At 37.9% G+C, this 20,355-nt stretch overlaps 1 protein-coding gene across 1 annotated transcript in view; it reads left to right on the top strand.

Annotated features, from left to right (window-relative positions):
- Nucleotides 1-20,355, top strand: part of LRRIQ1 (leucine rich repeats and IQ motif containing 1) — a 182,454-nt gene that overhangs the window by 115,851 nt on the left and 46,248 nt on the right. Inside the window, exon 23 of the mRNA XM_084650345.1 lies at nucleotides 2,537-2,647. Within this exon, the coding sequence (XP_084506471.1) occupies nucleotides 2,537-2,647 (111 nt within the window). The remainder of the gene's footprint in view (nucleotides 1-2,536; nucleotides 2,648-20,355) is intronic.

The following is a 20,355-nucleotide window of genomic DNA, read 5'->3' as shown; positions in this document are numbered from 1 at the left end:
GTCCAGGAAGTGGATCTGTTGTGTGGACTGGTCCAGGCTGAGGGTGATGGTGGGATGGAAATTGTTGAAATCATGGTGGAATTCCTCAAGGACTTCTTTTCTATGGGTCCAGATGATGAAGATGTCATCAATGTAGTGCAAGTAGAGTAAGGGCATTAGGGGATGAGAACTGAGGAAGTGTTGTTCTAAGACAGCCATAAAAATGTTGGTATACTGTGGGGCCATGCGGGTACCCATAGCAATGCCGCTGATTTGAAGGTATACATTGTCCCGAAATGTGAAATAGTTATAGGTGAGGACAAAGTCACGAAGTTCAGCCACCAGGTTTGCCATGACATTATCGGGGATAGTGTTTCTGACGGCCTGTAGTCCATCTTTGTGTGGAATGTTGGTGTAGAGGGTTTCTACATCCATAGTGGCTAGGATGATATTTTCAGGAAGATCACCAATGGATTGTAGTTTCCTCAGGAAGTCAGTTGTGTCTCGAAGATTGCTGGTAGTGTAGGCCCTGAGGAGGGAGTCGACATAGCCAGACAATCCTGCTGTTCGGGTGCCATGGTGAGATGATGGGGCATCTAGGATTTCCAGGTGTATGGATCTTGGGTAGCAGATAGAATACCCCTGGTCAGGGTTCTAGGGGTGTGTCTATATGGATTTGTTCTTGTGCTTTTTCAGGGAGTTTCTTGAGCAAATGCTGTAGTTTCTTTGGTAACCCTCAGTGGGATCAGAGAGTAATGGCTTGTAGAAAGTGGTGTTGGAGATCTGCCCAGCAGCCTCTTGTTCATATTCCGACCTATTCATGATGACGACAGCAACTCCTTTGTCAGCCTTTTTGATTATGATGTCAGAGTTGTTTCTGAGGCTGTGGATGGCATTGTGTTCTGCACAGTTGAGCTTATGGGGCAAGTGATACTGCTTTTCCACAATTTCAGCCCGTGCACGTCGGCGGAAGCACTCTATGTAGAAGTCCAGTCTGTTGTTTCAACCTTCAGGAGGAGTCCACCCAGAATCCTTCTTTTTGTAGTCTTGGTAGGAAGGTCTCTGTGGGTTAGTATGTTGGAGGTGTGTTGGAAATATTCCTTGAGTTGGAGACATCAAAAGTAGGATTCTAGGTCACCACAGAACTGTATCATGTTCGTGGCGGTGGAGGGACAGTTTGGCCATGTACATTGGGCAAACTGGACAGTCTCTACGTAAAAGAATAAATGGACACAAATCAGATGTCAAGAATTATAACATTCAAAAACCAGTTGGAGAACACTTCAGTCTCTTTGGTCACTCGATTACAGACCTAAAAGTGGCAATTCTTCAACAAAAAAACTTCAAAAACAGACTCCAATGAGAGACTGCTGAATTGGAATTAATTTGAAAACTGTATACAATTAACTTAGGCTTGAATAAAGACTGGGAGTGGATGTGTCATTACACGAAGTAAAACTATTTCCCCATGTTTATTTCCTCCCCCAACCCACAGTTCCTCACATGTTCTTGTCAACTGCTGGAAATGGCCCACCTTGATTATCACTACAAAAGTTTTTTCCCCCCCGCTCTCCTGCTGGTAATAGCTCACCTTACCTGATCACTCTTGTTACAGTGTGTATGGTAATGCCCATTGTTTCATGTTCTCTGTGTATATAAATCCTCCACTGTATTTTCCACTGCATGCATCCAATGAAGTGAGCTGTAGCTCACGAAAGCTTATGCTCAGATAAATTTGTTAGTCTCTAAGGTGCCACAAGTACTCCTTTCCTTGTCCTCAAGCACTCACTTTCCTTCATATCCCTCCTTAAATTCACCTGTTCAAGCAGTCCCTCCTCTCTTCCCTTCATTAATAAACTGCAAAACTCCCTTCTCCTCAGCTGTTGAACAAAAAGATTTGTTTTGCTTTTCTTATATAAATTGTAAGTTCGTCTGGTGTGGGAATGTTTGTGTCCATCTCTGGCTCTTTACAAACAATTTTTGATAAGTTATGAAGACTTAAGACTATGTAGCCTACTAATTATGGGAATGATTATGGAGAGTATGTTTCCACAGGCTGTTGGAGGCCATCTCTACTTTGAACAGGATAGGATATGTTAAAGGGCTTTCAGTTCATTTATGTTCCTCAAGTTTAGCCTCAGATAATAAAATATTTGTGATTTTCTTTGCTTAGTGGGAAACACATTTATTTGAACCAGTCTATTAAGTTGTAGACATTGGGGGTTACATATTTGTTTACCAAATTTTTATGATTGAGATCCCCACCTTCAAAATAGGACTTCTAAATATTTGCTAAAATATATATCCTTTCAAAATGTAGTTTTGCTTTTCACAGGTGGATGATTTAGAAAGCTTTTAAAAGTACATAAACAAGTCAAGATGGCTGCTTCTTTGTACATATATTAATGTATTTTAGAAGTAATGTAATTGTTTTTGTTAATGTAAAACGTACACAAGAGATTGTTTCTTTTATTAAATGACTAAAAGGTGAATATCTGCTTCAAGGAATGAACAAGCCAGATCTGACCTCTGATTTTAACTTGTTCTTGTCGTCTAGACCCAGCTGTGCGCCTGGCGTTGTTCAGAAACAATGAAAATAAACATCCCCCTGTGAAACCACCAAGGAAGAGACAGCCAGCAAAAGAGACAGCCAGCAGTTACTTTGAAGGTATGAACAGGAGTTTTCCTTTATATGTATTTATGTATTTTGCAATGTCTTTGCAATTCTTTTTCAGTTATGAAAAAACACGCAGAAGTAAGAGAAGGGATTAGCTCCAAGTCCTTAGCTGCGTGTGGACAACTCAAATGACATGATGAAACATTTCAGTTTTAATACATTTTTTTCTAGTGATTAATTTGTAATGTGCACTGTAGGCCTGACCCAAAGCTCACTGAAATCAGTGGGAATTTTTCCATTGATTTCAGTGAGCTTTGGATCAGGCACTAAATACTTTTAAATTGGGGGAGTTGGTTTAAGTGACATGCTTGAAGCTACATTCACAGAAGGGAGGTGAAAGACCAATGTTCCCTCTAATTTTTTACATCCATGTGCGGAATGAATTTTGTTATGTGCACCAATATGGAGATGATGTCTGGCGGGGGTGGGACTGAGAGTTTTGGCATGTGGGAGGGGGCACAGGGTTAGGGTGCGGGGGGGGGCAGTGAGGGCTCTGGGGTGGGGCCAAGGATGAGGAGTTTGGGGTCCGGGAGGGGGCTCACAACTGGGACAGAGGGTTGGAGTGCTGCAGGGAGGTGAGGGCTCCAGCTGGGAGTGTGGGCTCTGGGGTGGGGCTGGGGATGAGGGGGTTGGGTGCAGGCTGCCACGGGGCTGGGGCTGGGGGAGAGGCACCTTTCCCTGCCTATGCGGCACTTGATAGCCCTTGATAGCCTGCTGTGCAGCTACACGGCTGTGCAGCTTAGAGGGATCTTAGTAAAAGACCCTTTCAACAAAATGGGGAGCTGCTCACCATGCTGTGGGATTGGAGGTGGAACTGCATGACACTAGCTGCTACAGATTTAATCAAATATTTTAAAAAAGCAGCAAAGCACTGTACAGAGGAAATACAAAGCAGTAGCATAGAATACTATGAATGGTAGTAACCAGAGAAATAATATGGTTTGGGCCTTGTGTACACCCTTATCTATTTCAGACACTGTTCTTTTTTCTTACCAATTTAAATGCACCAAATAAAACCATTTCTAAGCTCACTTTGTTTCTTGGTTATATATTTTTTTCAAGTTACCCATTCTTGAAGACAACAAACCATTTTTATTTTAAACAAACTATTCTGTAAATTCAAAAGAAAAATATGAAAAAATCTTTAAATGGAAAAAAAAAACATTTTTGCTCCATGCTCATACAATTTAAACATTGTATTGAACATTCAAAAAGAATTCACCTTTGGGCTGAGGGTATACGTAAGAAATTCAGAAGAACTTATAAAAGTTATAGACTGAGCTTTTCAAATGCCCTCACCGTTTGTTCAATTCTGCTACTATTAAAGTCAGTGGTAATACTCCAATTGTCTTCACTGGAAGCAGAGTTAGGCCAATTCTGGGCACTTCTCCTGTCGTCCACAGCTATTCCCCTCTCATCATTGACTTGGCTGGGGTTTTTTCCAGCTAACTCTCACAGGCACTGTATGCTATTAGTGACTATTCCTTCCCTAAAGGGGGTTTGGTTAGACTGAGAATGCTGCCACATTGCTTCATTCCTTGATCAAGTGGAAGAAAGCATCTCGGGTGCAATATGGCTTCAAATGGGCTTCCCAGAAAGCATTAAGTTGGGGATGGGAATTAGGGTCAAAAGCACACCTGAGGAACAGCTGCTTGAGCTGTTGTGATACCACCAGGATGACTTCAGAGCTTTCTGTGCCTCACTTTGGCCTCCACAAAACAAAGAGCCTACATGAGAGTTTCACTGAGTTGGGCTGGAACAGGATCTGTGCAGACTGGGTTGCTTGACTCCCATCTCACAAGCACCAGGCCAATGTCTTCTCTTTCTGTCCTTTTGACCATGCCTTGTCCTGCCTTGAGCAGATCTTCTTGAATCTTTTTTTTATGGTGGGAGTTCCCACTCTCTGCGAACAAGCTCTGTAGAGATACCAGGTAGATACAAGGTATGTGAGGTAATATCTTTTATTGGACCAACTTCTGATCAAGCCCTGCAGACATTGTCCCCCAGAGCAAAAGGAAGAACAAACCAATCAGCTGACTGGTAGGAATCAACTTCACCCATACAACCCATTTTCCCTCCACGGACAGCCGGCCTGCCTGCCAGTCAGTGCTTTAATACTTTGGTGGAGGGTTTGAATCCCAACTCCTCTCCTTTAGAACCCACTAAAGAGAGATCTCAAAGAAGAAGGGATCTACATTCTAAATATTCCTGCTTTAATGTGGGAGGTGGGGAGGAGAAACTGTAACATCAATAGCAAGAACACATGTTATCTGTTAAATAAGGGGATTGCCCCTTTTGAAAGGGGATGCCCTAGGAAGTGAAACAATTAGATGATTTTTAGCTTTTTAAACTGGAACACATCACAGCAGAGAACATCTAGAAGGATTTAAGTTGTCAAATGTATGGTATGTCTCTTGAGTCTTCTCTGTTCTTTCGGTTGTAATTATGGATTATGGTTAACAGTATTTAAAATAAGCCTAATGCAAAAAAGAAACACTGCATAGACGGAAAAGAAGTGGTAGAAAAAACAATATATCTAAAAGCTTGTATCTGACTCCTATCTATACAGTATTAACCAGTATTGATGGTTATTTAAACCACTGTATCATATTTGTATTTTATATTCTATCCTTGGTTAAATTCGTTTCAACTTTAAATATATCTGGTATTTCATTTTTTTCATGGTTATTTTAAAATATTTATTGTTCTAAGGATTAATGGATGCTAAGCATTTGTAGGAAGGGAAGAATATAGCAAACTTTTTGTCTGGAAACAAGTCCACTGAATGGAAGGAAAAAACTTGCACTTAAATAAGATCAACAATCTGGTGAACTAATTAAAGCAAATCAATTCTGTCTGAGTTAAGGATGACATTTTGTCATAATTCACCTTTTTTTCCTACATAGTTCAGAAGTCTCAGGATGTTGTATGCTGTTGTGTGACATAGATCTAAACACAATGGGGGAATTAGGATAGATTGGCATCTGTAATACTCAACTTCCTTGGTTTAAGTTTAGGTAAGACCAATATTTTAATTTGAATGGGATTTTTTTAAATCATTTTGTTTTAATACTACATAAAAAAGTATAACATTCCCTTCCCCCACATGTTGAGTTGACAACTTATTGAACTTATGGCTTTTTAAAAGCTCACTGAGACTTCATGGAAAATAGCACTTTTCTTGCTGACAGTACTCTTACTGGCTCATGTATTTTCTTTCTGCCTTCATTCATTTTTTATTACAGATTATTGTATAAATCCAAAAGTTTTGGTTTTGAGACCTCCTGGTCCTGCTTTTTCCTCATTTGAAATGGGAATTTCATTTCTGGCATCACACTAATTGTACTTGTAAAAGCAAGTGTGATGCCACAGATTTACTATACTGAGGTATCGCCAAAAAGAGAAAATGAGCTCTGCAGAAAAAAACCCATTTTTATGCAAATCATTCTATAACAAAATTGTAGGGGGAAAGTGAGAAGAAAAGAAATTTATGGACCTACTTCAAAGCATCAAGTCATGTGCATAACTTCGATCACATGGGACTACTCATGTGAGCAAAACCTGATACATGCTCCTTGAGTGCTTTATAGGACCAGGGCCTTTGTGAACAGGAATATCCAAAAATATATTTTTTAAAGTTTGCCATGAGATATCAAATCTTTCATGAAATGTCAGTGAATCCACTACTGATTCTCCAGTGACTGTATAATAAGCCTGAAGGAGAAATTGTTATTCATTAATATTTATAGCAGAGTAGCATGGAGAAGTCCCAATCAGAAACAGACCTCTTTGTGTTAGGTGTTGCACAAACAACATATGGAGACCTGGTCTCCACCTTGAAGAATTTCCAGTGAATCCGATGAAGTGAGCTGTAGCTCACGAAAGCTTATGCTCAAATAAATTTGTTAGTCTCTAAGGTGCCACAAGTACTCCTTTTCTTTTTGCAAATACAGACTAACACGGCTGCTACTCTGAAACCAATCTAAGAAGATAAGTGATATGTAAAAGGGATGGGAGGAGGGATATATACATGCACCAAAATAATTCTAGAGAAGGTGAGACAGTAACCTGTCAATACATCTGAAGGCTACAAAATCTTCCTAAATGTTGTGGCACTGATGGGCCATGTTAGCACTTAGTAAAATTGTAATATATTTTAAACACGCGCACACACACACGCGATAACCTGCTTTTCTTCTTGGGAAGTTAGGGCCTGATCCAAAACCCTCTGCAGTAATCTGAAAGACATGTTCTGTGATTTCCAGTGATCTGTTAGCCGTTCATATGGATCAAATATGTTGGACTGGATTCTCTGGTCCAGCTGAGTTCTGCTTAGATTGGGACTAGAAGAGGGAGGGGTTAGATGGCTTTAAGCTAAATCTGGTTAAATTTTTTTGTCAAATTTTGATTTAAAATGACAAACGAAAAATGTAATGAAAAGTTTTGTGAAACTTTTTTTTTCTCAATTAAAAAAATCAGTTTTTTTTTTCATGATTTTTAGACCAGCTCTACTTTAAACCACTTTTATTTCTACTCCTTCATCCTGGGCTGCCTAGGGACCAGTCCAATTCCTGGTCTCGTGTAGAGTAGTCTGGGGCCTTTCAGACCCAAAGAGTTGATCTGACAGCTACAAATTGCTGGTGTTCTCCGTTGTCTCCTTCTTGGAAAATTCCTGTAAATCGTGAGCCAGAGTGTGGCATAGTCCATCTCTGCCACAGTCAGTTCAACTGGCAATATGGCTGTATTACTCTGCTACAGCAGCACAAAACTGCTGGGTCTGGCCCACTTGGAATATAAGCTTTTGAAGCACTTCAGATCATCCTGGCCACCTGATAGTGAGTGCAGTCCATCTACCCATATGATTGGTGAGCCATGTTCATCATTTCTCTTAGGTGGGGAATCAGCTGTGCAAGATGGAGAAACAGAATCAATCTGTTGGAAGTCAGTAATCCTACTGAAAATCTTTAATGTCAGGATCCACTTCTCTTGCTATTACTCAGAAGTTCAGACACTATACTCTGATGCCTTTATTAAGTTTTACTCACAACTGGTGACCGACTGGCATAGAAGTACATGCATCAAGGTACATCTGAACCTCTTGGTGCATATGCACTCTGTGTATAGTCTTCAGATTCAGTGAAAATAACTCATTAAGGTGGCTTCACTCCTGAATGTGCACAGTGTCACAAGGTTAATCTCTATGAGTCATATTGTTTTATATTGTTAGATGTAGCCTGCAGGCTAGAAATTTCTTAATAAGCCTTAGTATCTAATTAGTAATACTTTGTCCTCTGTCATCTTATGATCATTGTCACTAAATTATAGAAAGTATAATAAGAAATATAGAAAACATAATAAGTACTAAGGATAGATTTTCATAAATATTCATTTGAAAACTAACAGGTTCTGCTTTTATCAGTCAGTTTTTATTTAAAGACAAATGTATTTAATTTCTCTAACATTGCAAATGAAAATACAAGTTGTTTTCAGATCACATTAACCAAAAATTAGAGGAAAGATGACTGTGTGGTTACAGCACAGGACTGGGATTCAGGAAAGCAGGTATGAAATCCTGACCCTTGTGAAATGAATAGCTAAACTCCTGTTGTCTTCAGTGGGTCCAGGTTTTCATCCATCCTGGCTGTGACACAGACAACTTATTTGACTTTAGGTATGTCTCTTAAAATATGTCTGTGCCTCAACTTTCTCATCTACATCCACAGACAGAAGGTGTTACTTAAGTGCAAAATGTTGTTATACTGTATTTATTATTACTAGGCTTAACTTAAACCCATGAAAACTGAGACTTAGGACTGCCACTTTGTCTTTAAATTTCTTTGCTATACTAGGCCAAATACATCTGGTAATTTAGGATTCTCTTTTTTGGTTAATATAAGTACGCACTTTAAAAATGTTTTTACATAAACATGTTTAACATATGTAATATCCTATATTGCAGTAATGAAAGGAAATACATTGGAAAATATAAGCATGTAGTAAGTAAATAACATTTACTTATTGATTCAAATTCCTAGTGGTTGTCTGGATATAATATCTTCAGATGAAAGCTGACAGAAGTGTCATTGAGATTGAGATATTTTCAGTAACCTTTACTAGTGCTGTGAAACAGATAAGCTTTCATTATATCAGGATGTGTATGTCGTTCAAACGGTAGATAAGAATATTATGAAAGGTAGCTAATACACATGGGTATTAGTTGTTTTTAGGCTTTAATAACTTGACCATTTTCAGTTAAAGCATATAAAAAGCCTTAGTCCCCAGAATGCACAAATTGTTTGTATACATCCAATTTCTAAAATCTGGTCTAAAAACACATCAGTAACCATGCTGCAAAATTAATTCTCTATAATTTAACAAATGTTTTCCCATGTTTACAGTAAAAATATAATAATCTCTCCCAGGCACTATATTTTTATGGCAGACTATGGAAGCAATATCTGATTCTTACAGTACTGCACTGGTGAAAGTGACAGAATAATGCATTTCCAAAAAGCATAAGATCTATCTTGAGATGTAATAAAATGCATTTAAAAAAAACCTGTAGTGTGGAAGGGAGTCTGTCTTTTAAAATCATAGTTCTGTAACTTTGTTTCTCATTATCTAGTGTGAGCTCACACAACAGAGCTCTGCACATTGAAATATTTTCTCATTTTAAGGAATTAATGGCTCTCCACAAGCCCTTTAACATGTAAAATGAGTAGGTTACTTGTGTCCAGTACATCCAGAAAGAGCCAGGATAAAATAAACATAAGGAGTTGGATATCTTGGAAAAAATCTGTCATGGGTTTGGGTTAATCATCTCCAGAAGAAATCAACTTGATGCCTGAAACGTAAGACTTCTTGGAGAAAGCAGTAAAGCCTGAGGCAGTGTTGATCTGAAGGAGTGCTCTCCATGGGTCAGAGCTGCTCTGCTGGCAGAGTGCAAACCCAGTTCACAATAGCGGCACGCTGAAAAGTTGCAAAAGACTGCAGGGGCCTTACAGTGCACGCACTCGAGCTTCAATTACATAGTTTTAGTAGCCCAGTTTCTTATTATGAAATAAAACTTTAAAATGAAATCTGTGCCTAATTTGCCAGTCTTCTGTCCATCAATGATAACGTAGGCATTTTCAGTGATCTTGGAATAAACCAATCTTAAAATTGCTTCACAAGCTTAAAAATAAATAAATAAATAAATAAATCCTATTTTGTGAGGTGAGCAATGCAGTGTGCATTGGCGTTTGAATATTTAGAAAGTGAATTTTGTGTTTTATGTTCAGAAGTCTATTTTAAACAGTAAGATTGGGATTTGCTTGTGATTCCAGCACTGTAAGTACCAGCCATGGAGATACTCAGCTTGATACCCTGCTGCCTCACTGTGGTTCTGGTCTTCCAAATTCCATGGTGTTAGCTCCACAGGATTCTGAACTTGGCGGAATGTTCCACCCATTTGTTCACTGTCCCATCTCCTCATTCCCTACCTCCTCCCATTTGAAGACTCTAGTCATTTGTAATGATATTAGGTGAACAACAGTAAGCCGCTTGTGAGGCTATCTGACTTTAATATGTTCTCCAGTCTTCTGTGCCACAACAACCTTTTAAGGCCCCAAACTATTTAAAAAAAAAAAAAAAGTTAGAGCTTTGACACCTGGGTCACACCTGGCTGCTATGGCAATTTACCTGGCTTTGAGGGAAGGGGGGTAGAGGGGGACTTTACATTTAAAAACAATAGAGCGAGGTCTTCCTGCTTCTTAAATTAATGACTGACTAATGTGGACTTCAATGGGTGGAACAAGATTAGGCCTCATAATTTCTGCAGCCACTTAGGGCAATTTTTTATCATTCTTGAATAAGATAGCTGAACAGTAATTTACAGCATCTGAAGTTTTCTCTTTTTTTTTCTTTTTTTTTTTTTTAAATTTAGCTTCTGTGACCTGGAACTGGGTAACATAAAACAAATATTTCTGCCTCGCAACCAATTTATAGATGAATAAATTGAGTGCAGAGTCAAAATCCACAGCTTTTTACACTGCATAAGGCAGTCATTTTGGATGAATAGACCCCTGAGTACTAAAGCATTTCAAATCCTTTTTCATCTGACCATTCAGTGACCTGATAACTATTTCCTGTCCCTAAGTAAGGTTGTGACCCAGGTCTTCGAGTGCAAAAGACAGATAATTTTAGCAACAAGTTAAATCCAAATGGGTTTGGTTGGAGGGGTTAAGGGAGAGTAAATTTGGCTAAATTCCTCTTTCAATAAAGTTTTACAACATTTGAACTTAAGTCTAATTAAAAATAATCATTGAATTTGTTGCCATGTACTTGGATGACATACGTCCATACTATTTATTTTTTTAAAACAACATGCCAAGGCAGAGATTCTACTTTTACTTTCCAGAAAGTCACTAAACATAAGGAGGTTATCTTACTTAGTTTTGGATTGCTAAATATTCTAAACGTTTAACTCATTTAGATATACAAATAACCTTTTACAAAGGTTACACAGAGCATTTAAGTATATACTGCATGTTCAAAAAAGATCCTCAAGTGCCACATTATGTGATAGTTCACTTCATGAAAATAAGTTAGGAGTGTGCAGAGTTATGACTCTGGGTGAACAAATGAATTCTTAGAAACAATTCCTGTGTGCAACTCCTGTAACAGATGGCAACATGATACATTTTAAATCCACAACAAAGAAAATAAAGTATTCTATAAATGTATATGTTATAATACAAATGCCTCTAATCATCTGTCTTAACTGTTCAAATACCTTTGAGGTTGGATTAGGACAAGAAAGACCTTTACAAGGTCATTTTGTTGAACTGAAAATGTAATTGACTGACATCGCTTATGAAGAAATTATTGGTTTTCTATTCTGTGCATGGGACCTACAGTGTTATGAAGGATTAATTGTCTTAATGAGGTCAGAGATCTACAGCGTTCAAAAAAAGTTGTTTCCTTGTGACAACATTTTTAATATTAAACGCACGTTTGAGTTGTTTTTTTCTTTTTTCTTACTAATAAAGTTAAGGATCAGCAGTATATTATAACTTCTTTTGATGATGTGAAATATTCTTTTAAACAAAACATTGAGAAAAGACTCCAAAATTGAAACTTAGATATTGAAAATATAGTGCTGTTAAATAAAATGAACAAAGCCCTGTACCTTTTACAAGATTCATATAATCTACACAAATAGACCGTAATCATGCTAGATTTAGATGCTTTTACAAGGAATTATAGGTATGGTTACAAACTATTCAAATATTTTAATAGAGGAATTGTAGAATAATATATCTAGTCATTTTTATATTAACCTTTAGGAGATGTGTTATATAACATACACTTTTCTACTCCATGACTTCAAAATTCAAATTTTAACATGTATAATATACAAACTTTTCAAGTTATGTCAAATGTATATGTCTGTACTGTTTATAAGGAAGGTGTTTTTAGGTTGGCGTTACACCACAGTGCTTCTTGGTGTGTGTGCCTTAAATATTTTATCTTGCCTATGTATATTCAAAAAAAAATTTTAAAAACAGACTATTGAGTTTCAAGTTTTAAATAGGCTTGGAAACAAATCTCATACTATACAATTAATACTGGGTAAAGAACAATGTGAAAATACTATATTTTCCAATTGATACAGTTAGCTTCCTCAGCTGTGACTCAGGAAACTTCTATGCTTGTAAACATTGTCACGGCACTGCAGAGATCATGTTCTACAATAAAATGTCACTTAGATGACCATTCAAATAATTCTTCTATTCATACACTATCAGGTTAAAATTTCTGACATTTTATTATAATTGCATAAATTAAATTATTGCAACTAAAAAGCCGTTGATAAGGCTTGTGTTTAGCCCCCTGTGGCACGTTCAGTATAAAGGAATAAAAATAGCCAGACAAGGGTAGTAATTAACCTCACTTTCACATTAATTATACAGCAAGTGGCATATGCTTAAGCATAAGTTATTTAAGTGGTTTTCAAGTGCAGATTGAGTACCAGGCTTACTAAACTATGAAGGGTCATTTCTCTTAAAATAGTTACATCATTATTGTACTCTAATATGAAGCATTTTGAAGCATATGAAAAGGGGCATCTTTTATAGACATAGTTAAGGATTTAATTGCAAATATACATTTTGTTATTTCTAAACAGTTTAATATGTATATCAAAGTAAAATGTATATAGAGAATTTTCATTAGAAGTTCCTCTTTTATGTAAGAAATTGATTGGGAATTAAACATAAAACAATCAGCTACAAGGTTAAGCAGAGAGTTCTGATTTAACCTCGAGATGACCTGGCCTTGTTTATTCAGATGATGGTTCTAAAAGTGTGCAGAGAATATTCCCTTTTGATACAATTATTTGCTGCAATCCCTGACCTCACTGACTGTCAGGGAGCAGGACTGAATTGGCCCTTTCTCTGATATCGTGACATTGCTTCTGTTGCCTCGATTGTGACCTCTGATTGCAAGATACCCTTGAGAATTCTATATAATAAGCATGACTCCTGATTCTTAGCCAGGTCTGCTTGCTTAGGTTTTGTCAGACTCTGCTTGTAGTCTGGGCTACATATGCTAAAACATCACGTAGGCTGTCATGGTATTATGTGACTTTAGTACACCATTTCTTTTGAAACTTTTTTTTTAAATGCATTTTGCAAATACTAATGTTTGTAAAACTTACTTGACATACATTTCACAAACAAATTCCTTGTTCATTAGATGTCCATCTCATATGATGGATGTGATGGATTTTTTTATATTTGTACAAGCATCAAATAGTTTCATAGTCACTGATTAGTGATATAGTATGTCTTATAATATGTTGTACAAGTTATGTAACAAGAGCTTTGTCTTATTTCCCTGTTCAAAGTGCTTCTTGTTTCCAAGTCTCTCTGCCAGTATGATATACTCGGATGCCTCATATGCATCCTGGCAGCACTGCTAGAGGGTGAAATCCTTATTTTCATTGTACAATTAACCATGTACAAGGAGGCAATACTGGTGAGCTCCCAGACCACCTCAAAGTGAGGTGATCTAAGGTCTGGCTAGATGAAAACTGTAGAACCTGGCTGGAATCTGGGAGAAGGAAAGTAGTAGTATGAACTTTAAGTTTGTTGGATTTCACATATCTTGCTGTTAATTACCTTTTAACTACATTACGTTCTTTTTTCCTGTTTTATTAACCATGGCAGCTAGAATCATGAGGGAGAGGAGAGCCTCTTCTGAGAATGTGCTTGTTTGGGGGACTATGATGCCATCCAGGCATGTCTCTGCATTAATTGCTTCTGCTGCAGCAGCTGAACCAGAGTGGGAGAGCTGCTTGCTTCAGAGGTTTGAAAGGGTATTTTGGGGACTATGATGCACCCACTGATGACAAGTTTGTATGTTTTTCATTAACATTTTTTATCATCTCACTGCAGTGATACATAAGTCTCTGTGAGAATATTTTTAACATGCTGTTTCTAATCAATTTATTTTCCTTTCAGATCAGAGGAGTAGAAGAAATTCTGCTGTAACACAAGACTGTTAAGCATGCACTTACTTTCAGTTATTAGAGTGCATTTAGACAAATGCAACTACCATATGTTGTAAATATTTCTAATTAATGCGGGACTTTTAATTTCTTGAGCTGTTATAAAGCTATCATCATTTTTGTTCATACTATTTTGCTGTTGTTTGTGTTGCAAGAATCTAATAGAATCTGTCTAGTAAGGTTTTATTTTGTATGAATCTCTGTGTGTTTTCTCTTTTTTTGTGACTTGCTTCAGCTCTTCCTGGGAGAAGCCATGGATTCTGGGTTCTCCCAAACAAACCCAAAAGCAGGCATGTGGCATTTCCAGATTTGTCCATTAAATGCCATCATCTCTGCCTTATTACAGAGGTTATTACAGATCAAGTAGCATCTTCTTAATTGGTTTGTTTTGATGGAGATTATTTTGTTGTCATTTTGAAGACTTCTCACCTGAGATGACAGCATTTTACTAGTATAGTTGTAGTCTTTAAAAATTGGAAAGATCATCATATAATTGGACATTCCCTGTACTGGGATAGGGACTGTGTGTTTTGCCTGCTCAGTGCCAGAGACAGGGACTGAGCATATGTAATTGGCATGGAGGTTGCAAGTGAACAGTCAGGAACAAACAGCAGTGAAACAATTCATACTTCTGCATGTATCTCAGCTATGGACATCTTGAAAATTGTTAGAGATGACAAAATAAAACAAAACAAAAAATGAGCAGAGATTAGAGAGACAGGACAAAAGCATCACCTGAAATCAGAATCAGCATCCTAATGCCTGGATTTAACTGGTTCCCTTGGAAACACCCTAATTAAACACATGATCTCCCCATTATTTGTGTCCCAATTAAGTGAACTTGAGTATATTCACTGTAGTTTTAATAGTTGCCCAAATAAGAATATCTAAAAATCATGGGAATTTGTGTACAACTCCAATGAGAATAAAATATTCATCCTCATCTTACAAGCTTAGGTGAGAACTTAGTGAATTAAGCAGTACAGGGTTGTCATTAGCTTAAAGTTAACTTATATTAAGTAGGCATTGTGCGAGTATAATAGTTCCTGCAAAGGACTGTGGGAATTTGGATTCCTGGGTTCTGTTCTCAGCTCTGACTTGTTATTTCTGTCAGGCAAATCATTTAGGCCTGGTCTACACAAAGAAATTGTGCCAATGTAACTATATCTGTTTCTAAATCAATCTCGTTAAATTTGGTGCAGCCTCCTAGATTGACACTCTTAAGTCGTTTTAAATGTGCCCACACAAAGAGGTTATGCCAGTTGTAACTAAATTGGTTCAGAAACAACAGAAACAAACCTGTAGTTAAATTGTTGCCATTCCTTTGTGTAAACAAGTCAGAAGACTCTCTTTTCCAAACAGTTGAGGCTTCATTAAGGAACATTTGTAAAGTCCTTTGAACTCCTTGGTGTAGAAATACAAAGTGTTACATTAGGGCTAGAAGAATGTGTTCAAACGACTCTCTTCCTTTCTCAATGGTTCCCCTTGTGCATGGACTGTCCTCCCTGAACTTAACTATAAGATCTTGTCCTTCAAATCCCTCTTTAAGAACTACTTCTGCCATATATAAAGTCACCAATGAATTATGACTTGAAGGGAAGATGGGGATAGTTGGCATTTATATCTATTTATAATGTACAAATTGCAAATACATTTTAAATGGTATGTATTTGATTATACTCGTCTCCACCTACCATGTCACTTGTTTCCTTAGATTTAAGCTTTTGGGGAAAGGGACCATGTTTTCCTATATGTGAATCTGAAATTGAAATCAATACGCCTATTGAAATCATTACAATTCTTTCCATTGACGTCAGCTGAGCATTGGATCAGGCCTTGTTTGTACAATGCACAGCACAATGGGATGTCTGATCTCACTGGTGCCTCTGGGTACTACTGTAATATAAATATTAAACAATAATTCTCACATCCTTTTTCATATACTTTGTGTGTGGAACTTATATGAGAAAATACATAATGATGTAGTGTGATATGACTTATTGCCATATGTTTTTTAATTGCTGCATTTCTCACACTCATGAAGCCATGAATAGTTAATACAATACTCTTATCTAGTTAAATAATACATATTTCATCACAAAGCAATGACCATGACTGACCCAAAAACAAATACTATTTTTCATCATTAACTGAAATAACACCAGATAAAACCCTTCTAAAATGAAACACAAAATATGAATGTATTGATCAGCATAATATACAAGCCCATGTGCATTCATAATTTTACCATATGTTGATAAAGTATACATTTTCTTTACTAAACTTCACTAAGTGTTGTTCTAAAGAAACTGCAATTATAAGTACATATACAAATCCTATTATCAATTGACAAATATTAAGTTATAATAGTGTAATTAGAATATACTTTAGAACAAAATATTTAGATATTAAAAGCAAAATAAAACATACATAAATACTGTAATATATGTTTTTTAAAGTAACAATATAAGGTTTGGTGAAAAATATGCATTTCATAAATAGTATTGGCCAAATATTCATCTGGTGTAAATCATTGTGACTCCCCTGAAGTCATTTTATACTATCCCTACCTAATCATTTCCTTGCTTGTAAGTACTTAGGATGATGCAAGTTAATTACAGTGTTGTCACTTAGTAATCTCCATTTTTAAAAAAAAACGTTGGGGTTTTTTAATATCCCAATATTTCCTCCCCTTTGCCCTTCATGCCCCACCAAAGATACAAATTGTTACAATGATTGCTAAGCTGGATAATGTTTCCCAGCTTGCTTTCACCACTGAATCTTAGAGTGGTGGTGAGTGGGAACAAACTCTTCGACTTTGACAAAATGGCTTCTGAGACCCTATTAGGAAGGAGACTTTTCTCACACTAGGCAAACTCCAGCAAGTGTTGTGCTTGCATCTTCCATCCTGGAACCTTCAGGATCAGATCCAAACCATATTCAAATAAGGAAAAAATAACAGGCTTACTAAGTGTATCTCTGTCTAGGCCGAAGAATAATCCTAAACCAAGGAGAGAAATCCCCGCCCAACCTCTTTTTGGTACTCTAGTCTCACACTCAAAATCTAGGGGTAGTAGAATGGGTTTATCCGTACTGCTATCGTGAAACCACTTCCTTCCACTCAGTGACAATGCTGCTTGTCATAAGCCTGTGCTTCAAAGTGGAGGCACTTTTCCATTTGTATTTCAAACTAGGCTCTGGTGCCTCCATTCTTGTTTTGCTACCTTGCATCTTAGATTGCTTACTTTTGCTGAATGTTGGCTTCTGCTTGTTTTCCCTGAAAGAAGGTGCTGCACTTGTACTGTCTGCTAGTGTGCCTAACAAATTTCTGGGATATGAATATAGACTTCAGCAAATTCATGGACCCTTCCTTTTGAATCATGTTGGGAACATTCTTTACACTTTCTGTAGCAAAAAGCGGCTGCCTTTTTGGTAATTTATTACTATTGTTAAGTGTGTGGGCGAGCTCCAAGCTTTGATATCTCATCCCTCTCTTACAGTTCTTAATAAAGATAAGATAATGTGTTTCAACTTCTGAAACAGTCCATCCATCTACCCCACAGACTCTGTGATGGTCCTAGGGCAAATTTGCTCTATAAAATGAATGTAATGCAGGTATTCTGTTGTTAGCTGGATAGGACCTAATATTTTGGAAAGTCCTGCAGATGACGTATTGCATTTGACAATTTTCTTAGGTGTTGAGATTGTGCAAATTGATCATCCTCACCAAGCAGATCTATTATGTACTCTCTGGAGTTCAACTACCGGATGGCCTTAAAGCCAACTCTAGTAGAGTTAGGGCAGCTTCTACAGACTCCCAGTGTCCATCTCTAAGATTCACGGAGAGACTTCAAGGAATTGGATGCATATTTTTACCCAGAATTATTCATTATGTTGAGGCTATATCAGATTAATGTTTCCATCCTTCCACTAAGCACTTATCAGTCACCTAACATAGTGGATTACTTCTGTTGTTAATCTCAAGAGTTTGAGAAATGTAGAAGTAATTTCATAAGGGAGAAACTGTAATGAAGTTTGTGGCTCATTTCTGGTTCAATCCCCAGTTCAATATTTAGCCAATTGAGGGCTCCATAATCCTCAGAGAGGATGACCTGAGGTCATTGGGGACAGGATAGGGTGGAGACCCAGAGACACTGGGAGAGCAGAATCAGCAGGCCAGAGGCGGTATCATGGTAGTTGGCTGCAGAAGAGAGGCTTGGAAGCTGGGACTGAAAGGCTGACAGCCAGACTCGCTCTGTTGCTGGCAAGGAGGCAACAGTTGCACCTCCCAGGGAGATACAGGTAGCGGCCTACAGGCCAAGAGGATAGGGTGGCAAGGTTACAATGTGATGATGATATTGATGAATTGGACTGCTTTTAGGAGCTGATCTGAGGACTGTTGGTGGTTTGATCTTTGCATTGTAACATAAAATCATTGTGCTTAGGGTGCCATTGTGCACCTGGTAGTTTCTGGCGGCGCTGGTAAAGCAATTATGTGTTACTTGAGGTGTGTAAATGTTGATTGTTTTTTTGTTCATTGTTCTCCCTGTCAGTCTGTCTGTATCCATCTGTTCTGTCTTGCCTTATCCTTAGATTGTAAGCTCTTTGAGGCAGGCATTGTTTGTGTTCTGTTTATGCAGTACCTAGCATAATGGGGTTCTGGTCCATGATTTAGGACTCCTAGATGCTATGATAATACAAATAATTTAGTAATCCACCAGGGTCTGGCTGCTGAAGAGTTTAGTGCTTGTAGCACCTTCAGCGCTTGCCTCCGAGCACATAGTATAGACAGTAAGATATCTAGGAGGAGCTGGTATGCTACAGCTCTTGCTGCTATACCCTAGAGCAGCAGTTCTCAAACTATGGGGCTGGGCGCAGGAATGTGTCAAGGGAAGTGTGAGCTGTGTGCTGCTTTTTTTTTTTTTTTTAAGAGCTCTGGCTGTCAGCCCCAGGTGGCTAGGGCTCATGCAGAAGGACCGTGCACACCTGAGATACGGGGATAAAGGGGAATTGCTGGAGCCTTGCAACCTGGGCCCGGGCACTCTTTCCCTCACCCTACCCCCATCCCTCACCTGGAGGCAACGGGGCTCTGGCTGCCAGCCCCGGGGCACTAGCAGCACAGAAGTAAGTGCAGGGTGTCAATGGGGCACTAAGTCTGCTGTGAAAAGTGATATTCGTCAATATCACTTTTCACATTTCTCCCCTTACTTCTGTGCTGCTGCCAATATGGTGCTGCCTTCAGAGCTGGACGCCCAGCCAGCAGCCACTGCTCTCTGCTCTGCCTTCAGAGCTGTGTGGCGGATTATGTACTTGTGGAGGGGGGTGGGATGTAAATGACTACAGACACAAAAAAGGGAGGCCTGATCAAATAAGTTTGAGAACCACTGGCCTAGAGGAATATCAGCTGCAATATGGCACTTCATCAACAACTTAATTTTCCCAAATATGCCGTATGGCCTCCACAGATCCATATTTGCCCCTTCCTTCTGTCACTCCAATTCTGTGTCTTTGGTGTTTTTCTTTATTTCAGATTGAAACTGAGGCGGGGGGGGGGGAGCCTCTTTGCCTTTTTTATCACTTCAAGCTTGGCACCAGTCTGCATGTGTAGCAACAACATGCAGCCAAGTGCTCTCAACGTTTTTGAACCCTTACAACAAGACACATGGGCTCTAAATGGATTTGTGGAAATGGATATTTTGGAACATCCAGCTACTGATAGTGATTTAATTATGTTATAGCTAGGCTTTGCAGAATTTGATTTTTATTCTTTTGTAATTTTGACAGTTAATATTGTTTATTTTAAGCTTTTTTTTTAGATTTTATCAAATTACATTTTCATTTTTATGCAAAATTATGTTTTAGCAATTTTTTATTTTCATCTATTTAAATTTTCACTGTTGCAGAAAGTATGGGGGAGCAGACCATCATTATTTAATGACAGTAGATTGAGAGATTCAAAAAGTTAGCTTTGTCATTTGTTAAAACACAAATTATCAACATCACATCAGCATATACGAAGTAAATATCCTTGAATCCAACTCTAAGACGTTCTCAAGCATATTTTTCTTACTTTGTCTATCTGAAATTTCCGTTATTATTGCTGCAGATATTTTTGTCAGTTTGTGTATATGATGAAATCTGTGTTTGT

This window comes from Lepidochelys olivacea, assembly GCF_965140295.1.
Source record: "Lepidochelys olivacea isolate rLepOli2 genome assembly, chromosome: 1".
NCBI lineage: Eukaryota > Metazoa > Chordata > Testudines > Cheloniidae > Lepidochelys > Lepidochelys olivacea.
This window is presented reverse-complemented; position numbering and strand designations above follow the sequence as displayed.